Below are 14,596 nucleotides of genomic sequence, written 5' to 3'. Positions count from 1 at the left end.
TTATATATAGTAGGCTTAGGTATAGGCTTACCTGTAGGTAAAAGTTAAAAAGCGCAGTATATTAAGTAAGTTTACGATTTTGTCTTGGGCCGCATTCATAGCCATCTTGGGCTACAGGTTGGACACCACTGGTCCTGATACAGAAGGGGGAGGGAATGTTGTAATAGCAGGAAAGGAAGTGTGTCAATGGCAGGATCACCAGCTGAAATATAAGGATAAAAACCTGAAAAAAAGAAAAGTTAGCCTTGGTTAACACCAGTCTGGCATTGAAATCGTGCTACTTCATTGCGTTTTTAAAGCTGCAGATCAGTGTGGTCCAGATTGGCGATTTTATTGCGGCTTGCAACATGGATTAACAGAAAACAATGCATGTTGCAATGAAATCACAGAAAAAGTAGTGCAGGAACCTTTTTCAAAGTCGCTGTGACTTGAGTGGCAACAATTTGAACGGTTCCATTGCTGAAAATAGGGTGCGTCTTGTCATACAATTTTGAACTGTCAAATCGCATTTGTGTCAACAAGGGTTAAAGCAGCCACTACATCTAAAGACTGGTAAGCTGTATAATATTACATCTTTGTTCTTTAGGTTTAGATGGACCTTAAGCTGGTGGATACTGTAGGTACAAAAGAAAACCTTGTTGGATAGATAACGGTTACTTGAAATAGTGAGGTCACTACAAGCTCATTGCCTATCTGTCTTCATAGGATAAACGTTCAGCAGAACAGAACGTTCATCTTTATGTGGCAGCCATCAGACACCTCCGAATGAGGGCAGTCAGTCTTCTCATCCCTAGTCATCTAGTACAGCCTTTTACAAGCAGGGTGCCTTCATGTTTCTTCAGGGGTGCCTTGACAAAATGCCTATAAATTGCCCAAAAATTGAATACAAGCCAGCGGCTGGAGCAAGCCTTCTTTTTAGTTGCACAAAGCCACAGGTTTTCATTGTGCACCATTACAACCTTTAGCCGCCAGCGTCCTAACAACCAATGACGTCATTGGTTGAAATGGAGGACGTCGGGTGCTTGCACAGCATCTTCGTTTGCCCCTCCCCTGCCCCTATCCATCAGTACTGGGGTAATTTTAGCTGAGTGAAGGAGAGAAACTGAGGGATGGGAGCAACCCTGAAATACTAGTCAGCAGGGCTTTTTTTTCAGCAGAAACGCAGTTCTGGCACCTTCAGCACAGGATGTATGTAATGGCAAGGGATATTAGAGTGTGCTGGAGGGTCTATTGATGCTGACTGCTGGGAATCTATTGTTGTGTGAGGGGTCTGGTGTTGCTGGGGAAGTTTATTGTTGCTGGTGGAGGATCTATTATTGCTGGAGGGGGTGATTGTTGCAGAGAGGGATCTTCTGTTGAGGGATGGGGTCAATTGTTGCTGGCTTCTTGGAGATCTATTGTTGCTAATGGGGGTCTATTGTTGCTGGAGTGAGGGTATTTTTTTGTGGCGGCTCTATTGTTGTTGGGGGCATCTATTATTGCTGGGGGGGGTCTATTATTGATGGGGGGGGGTCTATTGTTGCTGACTGCAGGGGATCTATTTTATTGCTTTTCTTGTTATTAGTATTAAATTCCATGCAAATGACTTGGTTCTTATTTTTGGGGTTGATACACCATAAGGCGCTTTTATAGTTCGGTTGTTTAATGCCCTAGCATACTTTTGCTATGCTTAACCACAAGTCTATTTTTATTGTGATGCTGTATTTTTCGAGTCCCTTCGATTCATTTATTTTTTTTACATTTGCCTGATGCCAGCCCTGTGTAACGGCATGACTCCATCCCCACTGATGAAGTCCCATTGGACGTAACGCGTACGGGAGGTGGAGTCGTTTTGGTTCATCACCCGCTGCTATCCTTGCTTGACTGTTGGAAGTTGCGGTTCTGACCGCGTCACTGTGCCTCAGCCGAGGAGAGTGTTATTCAGGCTTATCTATCAGTGATTTATGTGAGTGCATTTTACTTATGACCAAATAAATATGTTGTAAAACGGAGAGCACTTAGATTTGTTTTTTATCCATTTGATATATGGTGGATGATCAATGAGAAGGGATAAGGTCCGGATCTACAGAGGAAGTTTATATGTATCCTGGCAGTTGGAAGTGTGCCATTATTGGAAAAAAGACACCCCCTGTAAGGGAAAGCGCTTTTGACCTGCTGGTAGTACAGAGGTCATTTACTTCAGGTGAGCGCAGTGTATGTCTCTCTGGCGGAGGGGTTTGCTTATGAGCTTCCATTTTCTGCACCTGATGGACTGTTCGGAACTCCCTGGTTTCATCTATGGACTTTCCCTTAATTGATTTCTTATTGCGCTGCACTATTTATGTATTTTTAGCCCTGTGTATAGTTCATTGTTTGTTATCTTTTTCTTATTTTGGAAGAAATTTATAAAAACTGTTAATTATAACAAAAAAAATTAATGACTTGGTTCTGTATTCTATAAAAGGGGTGGTACTGAGGGTGGTACTGAAAGGTGGGTAGGGGGTGGGAACCAAGGGACGGTGCTCAGAGGTGGGTAGGGGGCAGAGACAAGGAGTGATATGGAAGGAGGGAGTACCCGCCTCTATTCCCTTAAAAAAAAAAGCCCTTCTAGTCAGCAGTGCCGGTGTACTGCCGAAAACTCCAACCTGCCGAAATCTCCAACCACGTTATTTCCGGTGAGTGTAAACTGGGAATAATTGGAGATTTCGAGTATTTGGTGTTTTCACACAACACCGGCAGCCTATACACCCGAGTACATGGTATAATTAGTGCAGATTCTTACACCACCCGCTAGTAACCAAAAACATGGCCGCCTCCAAGGCGGCGACAACTACCGGGCGGAGTAAGAATCTGCACTAATTATACCATGTACTCGGGAGTATAGGCTGCCGGTGTTGTGTGAAAACACCAAGTGCTAGAAATCTCCAATTATTCCCAGTTTACACTCACCGGAAATAACGTGGTTGGAGATTTCGGCAGGTTGGAGTTTTCGGCAGGACACCGGGACAAGGTAAGCAATGGGCAAAGATACCAAACTACGCCCCCCCCCCCCTTAGGGTTAGGGTCAGCCCCCCCCCCCCCCCCCATCCCTGCAATAAACCATTGCACCCAGGGCAGCCGCCCCTCCTACCTGCCCCTATCCCCCCCCCCCGGCCCTATTAGTCAGTACCAATCTGCAAAGGTGGATTTGCTTTGGAAGAATAAATCACCTTCAGTGCTGGGTGTCCTATGTATGTGGATTTTGCCGTGATATGAAAAAATATTAGTTTTGTTTTTTACATTTTAAAATGGGGTGCCTTGGGATTATGCAGAATATTAAAGGGTGCCATGACTGAAAAAAAGGTTGAGAAACACTGCTCTAGTACCCCCTGGTCTGCTTTAGAATGGAGCAGATACCTTATCCCATCATTCTCTGAGGAGAAACTGTCCAGGTTTGGAATGTTCCTCCCAGATAACCTTGTGTCGGGAATGTCTTCTACACACTTGTATTTATCTGAGCGTCTATCTGCTAAAAAATACATCAATGTATTCTTAGGTCGGATCACATGTTCACTTTACTTATCCAATAGCTGTTGTCAGCTTAAGACTAATTATGAAGCAAATGACCTTGAACTTCCAAATTGTACTCAAGGAGATACTGAAGTCACGCATGTGACCATCATGGCTGGGAATCCGCTATCTCTGTTCATATTCTGTACATATAAATCCTTTCGAATCTTGGAATCTAAATACATGCAATTAATTTCTAATTCAGCCAGACATCTGGGTTTTATCTGTAAGACAGGTACACGTTCCCGGTCCTGGTTGACAATTAGAAGGAGATCTGAACAGATGGATACAAAGCACAGTAGGGAGCCATAGGAAGCCTAAACGGATTAAACTTTAAGAAAAACAAAATATATCAGGATAATTGGTAAGCAGATTATACCCAGAGCCACAGAATGGGGAACCAGGAGGTGACCTACACAAGTACCACAGGAATCAGAGAGGCAGGTAATTTTAGACAGGTGTAAAAAGCAAGAGATACAGACAGAATGCATCTGATGGGGAGGAGGGAGAGGATTCGATTACCTTGACCGTCTTTTTTTTTTTTTTTTTCCACCTGCAACATTTGACTCAGAGGAAAGACACCGGGCAAAGGGAAGAATTTTTTGTATATGTTCTTTTTTTTTTATCATCTAATTTTTTACTGGAGCTATGTATAATAGGAGACTTTCCTTTCATCTGGAAAGGAATAAAGAGCCTCCGAATAATCGAGGAGAAAGTGTTCACTCAGTAGAGTTGATTATTTGAGAAGCGACCTGACAAAAGGGGCTTTGTTTCACGGCGCACAGCCTCTTTGTGGCTTATGCAATAGCCCCACTATTGGTTACTGCTGGATCGCGGTTCATTGAAAACCAGGGACAGAGCTTTTGTAATCCTAGATGTGGCCAATTAAACAGGCTGCAGCTACCACTTGGCTGAGCAGTCTGCGTCCCGGCTTAATATGTGAATTGGAAAGTCCACCTCTGCATCCAGTCTGGGAGGGAGATGTGAGGAGCGCGTCAACGTGCAGATTATAGGAGAGCAGCCGGCACTGCCCAAAGTGGAGGCAACTGGAGCAGGATCAAGACCGCGTCATTGGGTGTTAAGTTGAGGTGCTTTTCAGTTCATTCATTTTAATCCAGATCTCCCAGGGCTGCTGACAAAGTGCCTACGTTTTGCGTTTATACGTGGGGCTGCCGGTAACAGGAGACTTTTTACACTTGAACACCTACGGGGTTGCGACGTGAAGAAGAAAAAAAAAATGCCAACCAATGGAATACACCAGATTTTGAAGATCCAGTTCGGCTTGATCAATTGTGATAGCCGGTATCTGACAGCCGAAGCCTTTGGCTTTAAAGTCTATGCCTCGGCTCCTAGCCTTAAAAAGAAGCAGATCTGGACCTTAGAGCAAGATGAGGTGGACAACTCGGTGGTCTACCTCAAAAGTCACTACCTTGGCAGGTACTTGTCGGCCGACAAAGATGGAAACGTGTCATGCGAGGCTGAGAAGCCGGAGGAATCTTGCCGTTTTACCATTTCCGCTCAGTCGGATGGAAGGTGGGCCCTACAGTCAGATGTACACAAGCGCTTCTTCGGTGGCTCGGAAGATAAGCTGTCCTGTTTTGCACAGACCATCACAGAGACGGAACTCTGGGCTGTCCATTTGGCCATCCATCCTCAAGCTAACCTTCTCAGTGTTAGCAGGAGAAGGTATGCCCATCTGAGCCCTCAAGAAGATGAGATCTCCACAGACAGCAACATACCATGGGGGGTACACTCCCTTATCACCCTGGTGTACCAGGACAAAAAATACTGTTTGAAGACTTGTGATAACCGCTACCTCCGTAATGATGGGAAGTTGGTTAAGGACCCTGATAACGGCACCGCCTACACTCTTGAGTTCAAGGCTGGGAAGCTGGCCTTCAAAGATTGCACTGGGAAGTATTTGACACCAATGGGACCTACAGGCACACTGAAAGCTGGGCGGAGCTCCAAACCTGGCAAAGATGAACTCTTTGATCTTGAGGAAAGTCACCCTCAAGTTGTCTTCATGGCATCCAACAAAAGATATATCTCTATCAGGCAAGGTAAAATCCAACACCTGATTTCCATAAGGCTCATTGATGTGGATTTTGAGGTTGAGTGGTAACGAACTGTATCATAAAAAGTACAAATTTGATCTGGTTAAAAAAAAAAAAAGTCGAATTTTTTTGGCATCATGCCATTGCAGGCTTTTGAATTATCTTGATATCTAGTGGTTAATGGTTCGTATTTTTCCTTTTGTTGTCATGGTGATCTGTCCACAGCTACTAACAGGTAACAACGGCATGTTCTCATAGACACAGCATTGCGTTGCGTCTAGAACATTTCCCAGCAGGCCAAGAAGATATTTCAAAAGCCTGCACTGCTATCCAAGAAGATATTACAAATGCCCATACTGCTCTCAGGTGACAAAATAGATGAGAGGTATTGTACTAGAAGGGGATTGTTTTGCTGCCCCGTTATACCTACATAGGGTCTTGTTTGCCTTAATAGTACAACCGACAGCCTATCAGGTGTTTGCTTTCAATTACTGGCCTTTGGTAAATAAAAGCCAGGCTTTGATAGGATCATTTGTAGCAGCTGCTGTTCTAACAGGGTAGAAATGTGTGTGTGTGAACCTGGTAGCATACAATGTAACGCAACTCACTTTTATTTATTGTCTGTACTAGTAGGACATTTTTATCCTGTTTAAAGTTTGAGGACCTCAGGCATCATCTGTGAAGCATGCAACATTATTTCCTAGCCCTAGCATCTCCGACTTTACTATGTTTGCATCGGAAACCCTTAATGATTAATACTGTGCGGCTCTGGAATTACAACATAAATTATTCAATGTGTTTTTCTCTTTCTATGGTTTTCGAGATGGTACTCGAGATAAAGATTCTCTAAATTCTCCACTACCAAAATTTTTTAATAATAGCCATGAATTTTTATCATTTTTTTTTTTTGCCCTTGGAATGTCCATCCAGACCAAATGGACATGACACTTTGCTTTTGCTTCCGCTTCTATAGAAGGGTCCAAAGCTGTGTTTTTACTGACAAATATTTATTATCACAATTCAGATATAAATAGATTACCAGAAGTAGTTATTAACCTATTTTTTTTGGTGTTTCTGCACTCCTATGTGTTGAATTAAAAGGCCTGGATTCTTTCCTAGATGTAAATAATATAAGTGGGTACTAATATTTATAGGTAAAGTTGATCCAGGGAATATCCGATTGCCTCTCGGGGGATCAGGAAGGAATTTTTTTCCCCTGCTGTAGCAAATTGGATCATGCTTTGCTGGGGTTTTATTCGCCTTCTTCTGGATCAACTGCGGGTATAGGATTGTGTATATGGGATTGTATGGTTGGGTTTTCATTACTGTTTTTTTTTTTTACTGTCTGTGTTGTCCAACAATTAATCATCAGAATCCAGTCTTCAAATTAAAATGGCATCTTGGATGTGATTGGTGGCTCTGGGGTAACACAGACAGTTCAAACTACTGTAAGTGATTTGGTAACAATCCTATATAATAAAATGCAAGTGTCTCTGCGTCCAGTCCCTGTGTCCGTGAGATTGCGCTACTGCGCATGTGCCCCATGGACAGCCGTTGGGACTTTGAGTGCAGAGACTTCGCCCCGCCCTACTTCAGTCTGTTAGGGCAGGACTTCCCAAACTATGGGTCACAACCCACTGGTCGGTCGCTAGCCGCATATTGGTTGAGCCAGATGGACTTGTGCCTGTTTTCAACCTGACTAACTATGTAACTATGAATTTCCTGTTATCTGAGTACTTGTCTTCGTATAGAAAACCATCATTAAGCAAAACACATTGGAGATACACTATAGGTGCTTTTCCACTGCATGGAACCGAACGGTTCGGCTCGCTTTTGCGCTTTTCCACTGCTGGTACCGCATGGTGTTGGAACAGTTCGGTACGGTATGGCGGCGCTTTTCCACTTCATGGAACCAAACAGTACGGCTCGCTTAAACAGTACCACCTCAGTTGTGGTTCCAAGAGGGCCGTACCGGTACCATATCCCACAATCCTTTGCATACAGCCTTGACTGTTTGTCACTACTAGCCACTGATTGGTCAGAGAATTGTTGTTATCCCACCCACTTATTACTTATTTACTTACCAAACTGTACCGAACCGTTCCAACATCGTACCATGCGGTACCATGCAGTGGAAAACCAAACAGAGCCAAGCAGGGCCAAGTGGAGCCGAGCCGGTACTTGCCGGTACTTGCAGTGGAAAAGTGCCATATATTACCAAAAGTATTGGGATGCCTGCCTTTACACGCACATGAACTTTACTAGCATCCCAGTCTTAGTCCATAAGGTTCACTATTGAGTTGGCCCACCCTTTGCAGCTATAACAGCTTGAACTCTTCTGGGAAGGCTGTCCACAAGGTTTAGGAGTGTGTCTATGAGAATGTTTGACTTATTCTTCCAGAAGCGCATTTGTGAGGTCAGGCAATTATGTTGTCCATGAAGACATGAATGAGCGAGTTTGGAATGGAGGAACTTGACTGGCCTGCACAGAGTCCTGACCTCAACCTGATAGAACACCTTTGAGATTAATTTGAGCAGAGACTGCGAGCCGGGCCAACATCAGTGACTGACCTCACAAATGCGCTTCTGGAAGAATGGTAAAACATTCCCAAAGACACACTCCTAAACCTTGTGGACAGCTTTCCCAGAAGAGTTGAAGCTGTTATAGCTGCAAAGGGTGGGCCAACTCAATATTGTACCCTACAGACTAAGACTGGGATGCCATTAATGTTCATGTGCGTGTTAAGGAAGGCGTCCCAATACTTTTAGTAATATATATTTGGTATTATATTGGACTCATTTATGAGACCTATTAGGGCGACCCTGTCTATTTACAAAGTAAACCAGGAAGAAAATGTATTGTAAAAGAAAAGTTCATATACTTATCTATTCAACGACCCGTGTGTCCTTCCTCCAAACAATCCTATTAAAAGTTTATTTCTCCAGATTGGCGACTATGGGCCCACACAGACAGTAAATGAGACCTACAGAGTCAAACTTTCCAATGCTGTCATATGGGATCTGAAGGTTTGAACCTGATTATTGGCTCTAGGCCAGTCTTTTTACCCTGAGGAACCCTTGAACAAAAATCTCCAGGCCTCAAGGATCCCTTGCTAAGTTTATATCTACAGCCCGTAGTGCATTGTTGTGATCGGTGAAAAAGATCCCCACATTAGTGATCACTTACACGCTGTGCCCTATATTAGTGGCCAGTGGTAGAAGTGCCATTTAACATTGGTAGTCAGTGAAGAGGGGGCCCTTATGTTGCTGAGCAGTAAGGAAGGGCATCTATATTGGTGGTCAATTGAAGGTACCACCTTCCATTGGTGGTCAGTGAGAGAGGTACCATCTTCCATTGGTGGTCAGTGGGAGAGGTACCGTCTTCCATTGGTGGTCAGTGAGAGAGGTACCATCTTCCATTGATGGTCAGTGAGAGTGGTAGCATATTCCATTAGTGGTCAGGGGGAGAGGTGCCACCTCTTATTAATGGTCAGTGGGAGAGGTAGCATCTTCCATTGGTGGTCAGTGGGAGAGGTGCCACCTCTTATTGATGGTCAGTGGGAGAGGTAGCATCTTCCATTGGTGGTCAGTGGGAGAGGTGACACTTTTCACTGGTGGTCAGTGGGAGAGATGCCATCCTCTATTGGTGGTCAGTGAGAGAGGTACCATCTTCCATTGGTGGTCAGTGAGAGTGGTAGGATATTCCATTATTGGTCAGTGGGAGAGGTGCCACCTCTGATTGATGGTCAGTGGGAGAGGTAGCATCTTCCATTGGTGGTCAGAGGGAGAGAGGTGACACCTTCCATTGGTGGTCAGTGGGAGAGAGGTGACACCTTCCATTGGTGGTCAGTGGGAGAGAGGTGACACCTTCCATTGGTGGTCAGTGGGAGAGATGCCATCCTCTATTGGTGGTCAGTGAGAGAGGTACCATCTTCCACTGGTGGTCAATGGGAGAGGTGCCACCTTCCATTGGTGGTAAGTGGGAAAAATGCCCCTTTACAGACAGATTAAGAAAAAAAGTGTCAGTGGTTGACTATCTGACACTGCTTGCCCTTGCCAGTTGACTGCAGTCCCAGAACTATGCAGGTACCAACATGCAGTAGATCAGTCTGATCCTGCTCAACAAACATCCAGCAACTTCTGGAGAAATCCAAGAAGGGGCCCTTTGATTGCTGAGCAGTGGAGAAAGGCCTTTACATTGGTGGTCAGTTGAAGAGGTGCCACCTTTCATTGGTGGTCCATAAGAAGAATGCCTCATTGCAGGTCTACACTGTTTGCTTTTGCCAGCTGACATCAGCCCCAACTCTTGACCCATATTCAAAGTCAATTTAAAGTATATGTGACACCTCACCTTGTAAAACAACTCATTCATTTTAAAACAGAAATAAAAGGCAAAATATGCGTGTATATTATACAGTATATATATAAAAAAAAAATTATAAATGCCTTTTCTCCCCCATTTTTTAATTGCGGTCATGTGACTGCTGGAAGAATTACTGAAAAAAATAGTTTATTGTATTTTTAGATGTCTAATTCAAAGAATAACTCCACGTTAAGTGAAAAAAAACATGCACTGCAAGAATTTTAACCCCTCCCTGCCCAGCCCCGGCATTCCTTTAACTGGGCTATTATGCCTGGGGGGGCAGGAATGTCTGTCCAATCTCGTGACCACTGTGATTTGATTGGCTGTCGCAGTGGTCACATGATCAGGAGCTGGTCCTGCCAGCTCCCTGATCATTACTATCTTTGACATCTCGGTCACTTTGCTGGGAGTGCGCACTGAGCGTGCTCTCAGTATAGAAACCTCTGTCAACCATTTAGGCATATGTGTGGCATGTGGGTGTTAAAACTTACCCTTTGCTGCCTAAAGCTGGCCGTGAGAGCAGACGATCGTGCCATCATTTAATGACCGAATTTCAAAGGATAAATCATTCAATGGACGTACAGTAGATGAATCAGTTTTTCGTTCAGTTTGTCACATATGTGCAGTGCAAACAGTTTGGGCGAGAAACACATTAAAGCTGAGTTCCGGCCTCGGGGGGTCAAATTTAGATAAAAATCCCCCCGGGACAGTCAGGGCTAGTACATTCCACAATGGATAGCCTCTGAAAGAAATACTTACCTTGAAAATTTCTTCTCCAGTGCTGCCATCTCAGGTGTGGGCAGCTGAAGCCACAGCGTCCCTCTTCGTGTCCTCTTCCGTGACGTTGGAGTCCCACAATGCACTGCACCGGCCCCGCTCGTCACTTCCGGTGCAGGCGCGGCATCCCTGCACAGCTTCTGGGCATGCCCAGAAGCTGTTTAGCAGGGAATGCTGCGCTTGCACCGGAAATGATGAGCGGGGCCGGTGCAGGCGCATTGATTTCTGGGAGCGATGACGTTCAGCTCCCAGGAGTCACTGCAAGCCGGAAAGAGACGGCGCGGGCTGCGGCCGCAGAGGGAGGAAGTGGAAGGAAGGTGAGTATATTTTCTTCAATTACAAAGTAAGTGAACAAAAAAAAAAAATCATCAGTATCCATTTCTTTTTCAGGTTGCACTCAGCAAGCGGATGGCCCAAAATCATTTTTTTTTTTTCGATTTTGAGGCCGGAACTCCGCTTTAACCTTTCAATTTATCGTTCATTCGGCAGAATTCTCCAAACTGTTCCTTCGATTCTTCGGCTCTGAAAAGTTAAAACCGATTTTCTATTTGTGCCCATTTATGGGACGAAAAATGAACGAACGGACCAAATGACAGATTTTCGAACGATTTTTCGGCTAGTGTATGGCCAGCTTTACATACACATACATGGGTGGCCAACAGGTTGCCAAACTTTGTAGCAGATTCCTTCGTGAAGAAATAGCTGTTTGTTTCCCCATGTCCTGTGTAGACCAGAGTTGCCAACCTACCAGATTGAAATTTACTGACATGACACTTAAAATTTACTGGCATAGCCAGTAAAAGTTCCAAAATGACAGTTTTAAATCCAAATTTCAGTATTTAGGCTGCAAACAAGTACAATATGCAATTAGCAATGTGATTTAAGGTAGATATCAAGACAAAAAAATATTTCTTATTTTATTTACGGTAATGTAAGTAGGTAGCTCAGGGACAGGACTCAGGAGGGCAAGAAATTGGAATGGGGAGGCACACACACATGAAATTGACTCTCACAGTGACACTGACAATAGTGTACAGCAGCACAGATGATGATGACACCTCCTTCCCCAACCAGAGTCATAGTGACAGTCTCTCCCCGTGCCAGGTGGTCCCTTCAGTCCACTCCAGTCCAAACATCACTGACAGTCCCGCTCCCAGCTTGGCTTTCTTGCACCATGACATGACACAACACGCGCAGGCGGCACTTGGATGGTCTCTGCTGGCTCCGGACTGAAACTGTGCATGCAAGTTCCGAGCTGAGCGTCACAGCCATATTTTTTAACTGGCAAACTTTTCCCGTCACTAGCATTTACTGGGCGGAGGAAAATGTCAGTTTTTTTACTGGCTGTCAGTAAAAATACTGGCGGCTGGCAACACTGGTGTAGACTGATTCTGAATAGGAGGGTCTGGTTAATTATAATCACCTGGTGCACTCTCAGTGCTTTGGTGAGGACAAGCTGCAGGGTCAGCATCCCTTTAGAAGTATTTAACCCCTGGGGAACATCTCACAAACTGAAATTCCTATTGCAGGGGATGCCTAAAATCTGACTTGCATCTTGCAGACTTTTGAAATCAGTGAGCCAATCACACGAACAGGAAATTACATTTCTGGGGGCTGTCTATACACCAACAGTCTACAGAACACCTCCAGGTTGCCATATTACAGAAAATTACAGCACTGCAGACTGAAAAGGAAAAGTCATTTTAATAATACATATAATATGTATCTTTTTTTTTTGCTATGTTTTTTCCATGAAAGTAGAGTTACCCTTTAAGGTGGATTTCTTATATATTGGTGACATAACAAAAAATAAGGAGAAAAAAAATGAAGGTTTACATCTACTTTAACCTTTTGCCGACCGCCCCACGCAGATTTACTGCGGCAGGGCGGCTCAGCTGCACATAATTACATAGATCAACGTGATTATGTGCACGGGGTCTCGGCAGCGCGTGCGCGCCGCCAGAGCTGTGCTCTCGCAGTGATTAGACACAGCAGGAGGCAGCCCATGGGAGGAGCGGTGGTGATCACCGCCGGCCTCCTGCGATCGGCAGAGAAACTGACAGAAGACCCGTCTGCTTATGTAAACAAAGCAGGCAAGTCTTCTGTCACTCCTGATGAGAGATCAGGAGTTTTAGCTAAGCTGAAACTGCAATCTCTCTGTGCCTCTCACAGAGCCCTCCCCCCACACAGTCAGTATGCACAGTTAGGTATACATTAACCCCTTTGATCACCTCCAGTGTTAACCCCTTCCCTGCCAGTGTCATTTATACAGTAACAGTGCATATTATTTAGCACTGATTACTGTAGTAATGTCACTGGTCCCGAAAAAGTATATAAAATGTCAGTTAGGGGCCCGATCTGTCCGCCGCAATATCGCAGTCCCGATAAAAAGCGCTGATCGCCGCCATTACTAATAAAAAAAAAGTCCAGCAATCCATCCCGTAGTTTGAAAACGCTATAACTTTTGCGCAAACCAATTAAAGAGGAAGTAAACCCTCCTCTACAACTTGTACCTATAGGCAGCGCTGTATCTTGGCCTAGGCCAACAAGGCCCAGGCCTAGGGCGGCACTTTGCAGGGGGGCAGCAAAAACCGCCTCCTCCCGGTTCCCGCAAGAAAAGGGTCTCCGCCGGCTTGCGCTACACTTTTAATATAGTGCCAGTCTTATGGGGTGAATTGGGCCAGAGGGCAGAGTCCAGGAGGCAAATCGGTCTGGCACCCCCATAAAGCGGTCAGTGATGAGGCTGCACTGATGCGCAGTAATGAGGCGGCACTGATAAGGCTGTACAGATGGGCACTGATGAGGCTGAACATGTGGGAACTGATGAGGCTACGCTGATGGGCACTGATAGACTTGTGGTCTGTGGTTCACAGATGACAGGGCGGGTCGTAAACAGTAAAGGGCGTGGCCTTTACAGGAAGGGGTTGGTCATATGAAAATTAGGGGATGCACAAGTTTAGTCCTGCCTAGGGCAGCACAAAACCTAAATACACCACTGCCTATAGGTAAGCCTATATTAAGACTTACCTATAGGTACTGTAAATATCTCCTAAACATGCACCGTTTAGGAGATATTTACCTTACATGCAGCCAGTGACGTCACTGGCGCATGCGCTCTGAAGGAACGGCCGCCGGTGCCGATTTTTCAGAGCCCCGTGCCGTGACCGTTGGCTCCCGCGCGCGTGAGTGACGTCACCGCGGCTCCGGCCAATCAGATGGCCGAATGCCGCGATCCCGGAAGACGGGCGACTGGACATGTCGCCCGTCATACAGGTAAGCGGGCGGCACGACGGGGGCTCGTTCTAAGGTAAGTATTTCATAATGAGCTAGTATGCGATGCATACTAGCTCATTATGTGTTTGTCTTTCAGGTTCCAAAAAAAAAAAAAGTTTTGTGGGTTTACAACCTCTTTAAAATACGCTTTTTGGGATTTTTTTTGTTACCAAAAATATGTAGCAGAAAACAAATTGGCCTAAACTGCTAAAAAAAAATTGATTCTTTACATTTTTTCTATTGCAGAAAGTAAAAAAATTTGGCGTTTTTTTTCAAAATTGTCGCTATTTTTTTGTTTATAGCGCAAAATCGAAAAACCGCAGAGGTGATCAAATACCACCAAAAGAAAGCTCTATTTGTGGGGAAAAATAGGACATCAATTGTATTTGGGTACAGCATCGCACGACCGCGCGATTTTTCGTTAAGGTAACGCAGTGCCAAAACAAAAAAAATGGCCTGGTCATTAAGGGGCTGAAATGGTTAATATCAGATTTGGACATTTTTAGAGAGGCAGATGAATACCTGACACGTCATGGGAAAATAAAGCTTGTTCTGTATATAAATAACCGGAAACGGACATTAAAGTGATTTTAAAGAT

General features: G+C 44.7%; 1 protein-coding gene across 1 annotated transcript in view; it reads left to right on the top strand.

The window, feature by feature from the left end:
* The first annotated feature begins 4,353 nt into the window (after positions 1 to 4,353).
* FSCN2 (fascin actin-bundling protein 2, retinal) overlaps positions 4,354 to 14,596 on the top strand; it is an 83,293-nt gene continuing 73,050 nt past the window's right edge. The window contains exon 1 of the mRNA XM_082271811.1: positions 4,354 to 5,591. Within this exon, the coding sequence (XP_082127937.1) occupies positions 4,766 to 5,591 (826 nt within the window). The 5' untranslated portion in view covers positions 4,354 to 4,765. The remainder of the gene's footprint in view (positions 5,592 to 14,596) is intronic.

Source organism: Pelophylax lessonae (assembly GCF_965119305.1).
Source record: "Pelophylax lessonae genome assembly, chromosome: 11".
In the NCBI taxonomy this organism is placed as follows: domain Eukaryota; kingdom Metazoa; phylum Chordata; class Amphibia; order Anura; family Ranidae; genus Pelophylax; species Pelophylax lessonae.
The sequence above is the reverse complement of the archived record's forward strand: the minus strand, read 5'-3'. Positions and strand labels throughout refer to the sequence as shown.